Source organism: Pan paniscus, chromosome X (genome assembly GCF_029289425.2).
Source record: "Pan paniscus chromosome X, NHGRI_mPanPan1-v2.0_pri, whole genome shotgun sequence".
Taxonomy (NCBI): domain Eukaryota; kingdom Metazoa; phylum Chordata; class Mammalia; order Primates; family Hominidae; genus Pan; species Pan paniscus.
The window spans coordinates 55,217,550-55,220,856 of record NC_073272.2 but is presented as its reverse complement, the minus strand read 5'-3'; the positions used below and the strand labels follow the sequence as shown (position 1 = coordinate 55,220,856).

At 44.1% G+C, this 3,307-nt stretch overlaps 1 protein-coding gene across 4 annotated transcripts; it reads right to left on the bottom strand.

Moving 5' to 3' along the window:
* Positions 1-1,595: 1,595 nt before the first annotated feature.
* On the bottom strand, positions 1,596-3,055 carry LOC100972738 (small ribosomal subunit protein bS18m-like). Of its 4 annotated transcripts, none has more exons than XM_034950424.3 (2): positions 1,815-3,055; positions 1,596-1,771 (listed from the first exon to the last, which is right to left on the bottom strand). In XM_034950424.3, exons 1-2 carry the CDS (start codon positions 2,058-2,060, stop codon positions 1,715-1,717), a joined length of 303 nt encoding a protein of 100 aa, XP_034806315.1. In that variant the 5' UTR covers positions 2,061-3,055; the 3' UTR covers positions 1,596-1,714. The 4 variants fall into 4 exon arrangements, with proteins under 4 accessions (XP_034806315.1, XP_034806316.1, XP_034806314.1 ...); XM_034950425.3 differs by having other exon boundaries at positions 1,596-1,772; positions 1,915-3,055; XM_034950423.3 differs by having other exon boundaries at positions 1,596-1,830; positions 1,915-2,075.
* Positions 3,056-3,307: the final 252 nt, after the last annotated feature.

Genomic DNA, 3,307 nt, shown 5'->3' with positions numbered 1-3,307 from the left:
TTGTTGCCCAGGCTGGAGTGCGATGGCATGATCTTGGCTCACTGCAACCTCCGCCTCCTGGGTTCAAGCAATTCTCCTGCACGAGACTCACAAGTAGCTAGGATTACAGGCATGCGCCACTAGGCCCGGCTGATTTTTGTATTTTTAGTAGAGATGAGGTTTCTCCATGTTGGTCAGGCTGGTCTTGAACTCCTGACCTCAGGTGATCCACCCGCCTCGGCCTCCCAAAGTGCTGGGATTACAGGCGTGAGCCACCGCATCTGGCCAAAACAAGTCTTAACAAATTTAATTAGATTGAAATACTATCAAGTGTCTTTTTCAACCAGAAAGGTATGAAACTAGAAATAAATAATAAAAAGAATTTTGGGAAATTCACAAATAAATGAAAATTAAACAACATGTTCCTAAACAACCAATTGGTCAATAAATAAAGACAAAATTTAAAAATATCTTGAGACAAACAAAAATGGAAACAAAACATAACAAAACTTATGGGATTCAGCAAAGAGGAAATTTTATAGCAATAAACACCTACATTCAAAAAGAAGAATGATTAGCCAGGTGCGGTGTCTCATGCCTGTAATCCCAGCACTTTGGGAGGACGAGGTGAGCAGATCACCTGAGGTCGGGAGTTCGAGACCAGCCTGACCAACATGGAGAAACGCCATCTCTACTAAAAATACAAAATTAGCCGGGTGTGGTGGCACATGCCTGTAATCCCAGCTACTCTGGAGGCTGAGGCAGGAGAATTGCTTGAACCTGGGAGGTGGAGGCTGCAGTGAGCTGAGATGACGCCATTGCACTCCAGCCTGGGCAACAAGAGTGAAACTCCGTCTCAGAAAAACAAAACAAACAAACAAACAAAAAAACAAAAAGAAGAATGATCACAAATAAACAACCTAAAGTTATGTCTCAAGGAATTCATTCTTTTTATGGCTGAATAGTACTCCATTGTGTATAAGTACCATATTTTCTTTTTTTTCTTTTGAGCCAGAGTCTCACCCTGTTGCCCAGGCTGGAGTGCAGTGGCTCGCTCTCTGCTCACTGCAACCTCTGCCTCCCGGGTTCAAGCAATTCTCCTGCCTCAGCCTCCCGAGTAGCTGGGATTACAGGTGCCCGCCACCACGTCTGGCCTATTTTTATATTTTCAGTGGAGACTGGGTTTCACCATGTTGGCCAGGCTGGTCCCAAACCCCTGACCTCGGGTGATCCGCTCGCCTTAGCCTCCCAAAGTGCTGAGATTAGAGGCATGAGCCACAGCGCCCGGCTCACATTCTCTTTATCCATTCATCTGTTGATGGATACTTAGGTTGTTTCCAAATCTTAGCTATTGTAAACAGTGCTGCAACAAGCATGAGAGTGCACATAAGTCTTTAATATACTGATTTCCTTTCTTTTGGGTATAGACCCAGCAGTAAGATTGCTGGATCATGGCAGCTCTATTTTTAGTTTTATTGAGAAACCTCCAAACTGTTCTCCTTAGTAGTTGTACTAATTTACATTCCCACCAACAGTGTATTAGTGTTCCCTTTTCTCCACAACCTCACCAGCATTTGTTATTGCCTGACTTTTGGATAAAAGCCTTTTTATTTTTTTACTGTAAAATAAGTTTATTGGTGGTAATGTGATAGAATTTATTCCTGATATCTGATGTTACAAACTTTAGGATCCCTGAGATATGCAGGATCTTTGTATGTAACTGGCATAAACCCCATTATTTGAGCTCTCTTAATTGCTTTTGTGATTTCTTTCTGTTTCTTCCCACAAAGACCTGTAACGTGCCTTCCATAAATGCATCCAGTAAATGGAGAAACAAACTGGGACAAAAGCTGTGCATTCTTATAATTTACATGCTTTCCACACAAGACACACTTCTTAAGAGATTCTTTATAAGGGTTTTCCATTGGAGTGGGCAGGTCCTCAATGCTGGATACCTGTTTATATTGTGAATAACCCCTTCTCGAAAGCACCATGGGAGTCCCGGGATGTGTAAGGCTGACAGCAGCCATTACCAGGTGTGTCAACTTCTTCCTCCCTAGACCACCGCAAACAGCAACCATAGCAGTCTTGGTTCTGCCTGGGTAAAAGCCATTTTAACTGAAGTGAGATAATATCTCAGTATAGTTTTGATTTGCATTTCTCTGATGGTCAGTGATATTGAGCACCTTTTCATATGCCTGTTTGTCATTTGTATGTCTTCTTTTGAGAAATGCCTATTCAAATCTTTTGCCCATTTTTTGATTGGAGTATTAGATTTTTTTCCAATACAGTTGTTTGAGCTCCTTGTTTATTCTGGTTATTAATTAATTCCCTTGTCAGATGAGTAGTTAGCAAATGTATTTTTTCCCATTCTGTGTATTGTCTCTTCACTTTGTTGATTGTTTCCTTTGCTGTGCAGAAGCTTTTTTTTTTTTTTTTTTTTTTGAGATGGAGTTTCGCTCTTGTTGCCCAGGCTGGAGTGCAATGTGCGATCTTGGCTCACTGCAACCTCCACCTCCCAAGTTCAAGTGATTCTCCTGCCTCAGCCTCCCGAGTATCTGGGATTGCAGGCATGTGCCACCACGTCCAGCTAATTTCGTAATTTAATAGAGACAGGGTTTCTCCATGTTGGTCAGGCTGGTCTGGAACTCCCGACCTCAGGTGATCCGCCTGCCTCAGCCTCTCAAAGTGCTGGGATTACAGGCGTGAGCCACCATGCCCAGCCTTTGACTTTTTAATAATAGCCATTCTGACTGGTATTCAAGTAAAGCCCAAGGGCTCTTCTGTCAGCTTTTGGTGAATGCTGCCTGGCCTGGGACTCACCCTTCAAGCATTGGGCTCCCCTCTGGCCCAGGGCAGGTCCAGAAATGCTGTCCAAGAGCCTAGGCCTGGACTCAGGGAACCCAAGAGCCTGCATGTTGTTCTACCTCATTGTAGCTGAGCTGGTACCTAAAGTTCAAGGCAAAGTCTCCTTTACTTTTCCCTCTACTTTTCTCAAACAGAAGGAGTCTTTCACCTTAGCTGTCACAGCTGGGAATGTGCTGGGTCACACCTGAAGCCAGTACATCTCAGAGCTCCAGGCCCACAGCATACTCCCTGCATATTACTGCTGGTTATTCAGGGCCTAAGGGCTCTTTAGTCAGCACATGATGAATCCTGCAGGACTGGGTCCTTCCCTTCAAGGCACTGGGTTCCCTTTTGGCCCAGTATGTATCTAGAAATGTCATTCAGGAGTTAGGGCCCAGAATGGGGGCCTCACAACTCTGTCCAATGCCCTGTCCTACTGTAGCTGAGCTGGTATCCAAGATGCAAGACAAAGTCCTGCTTA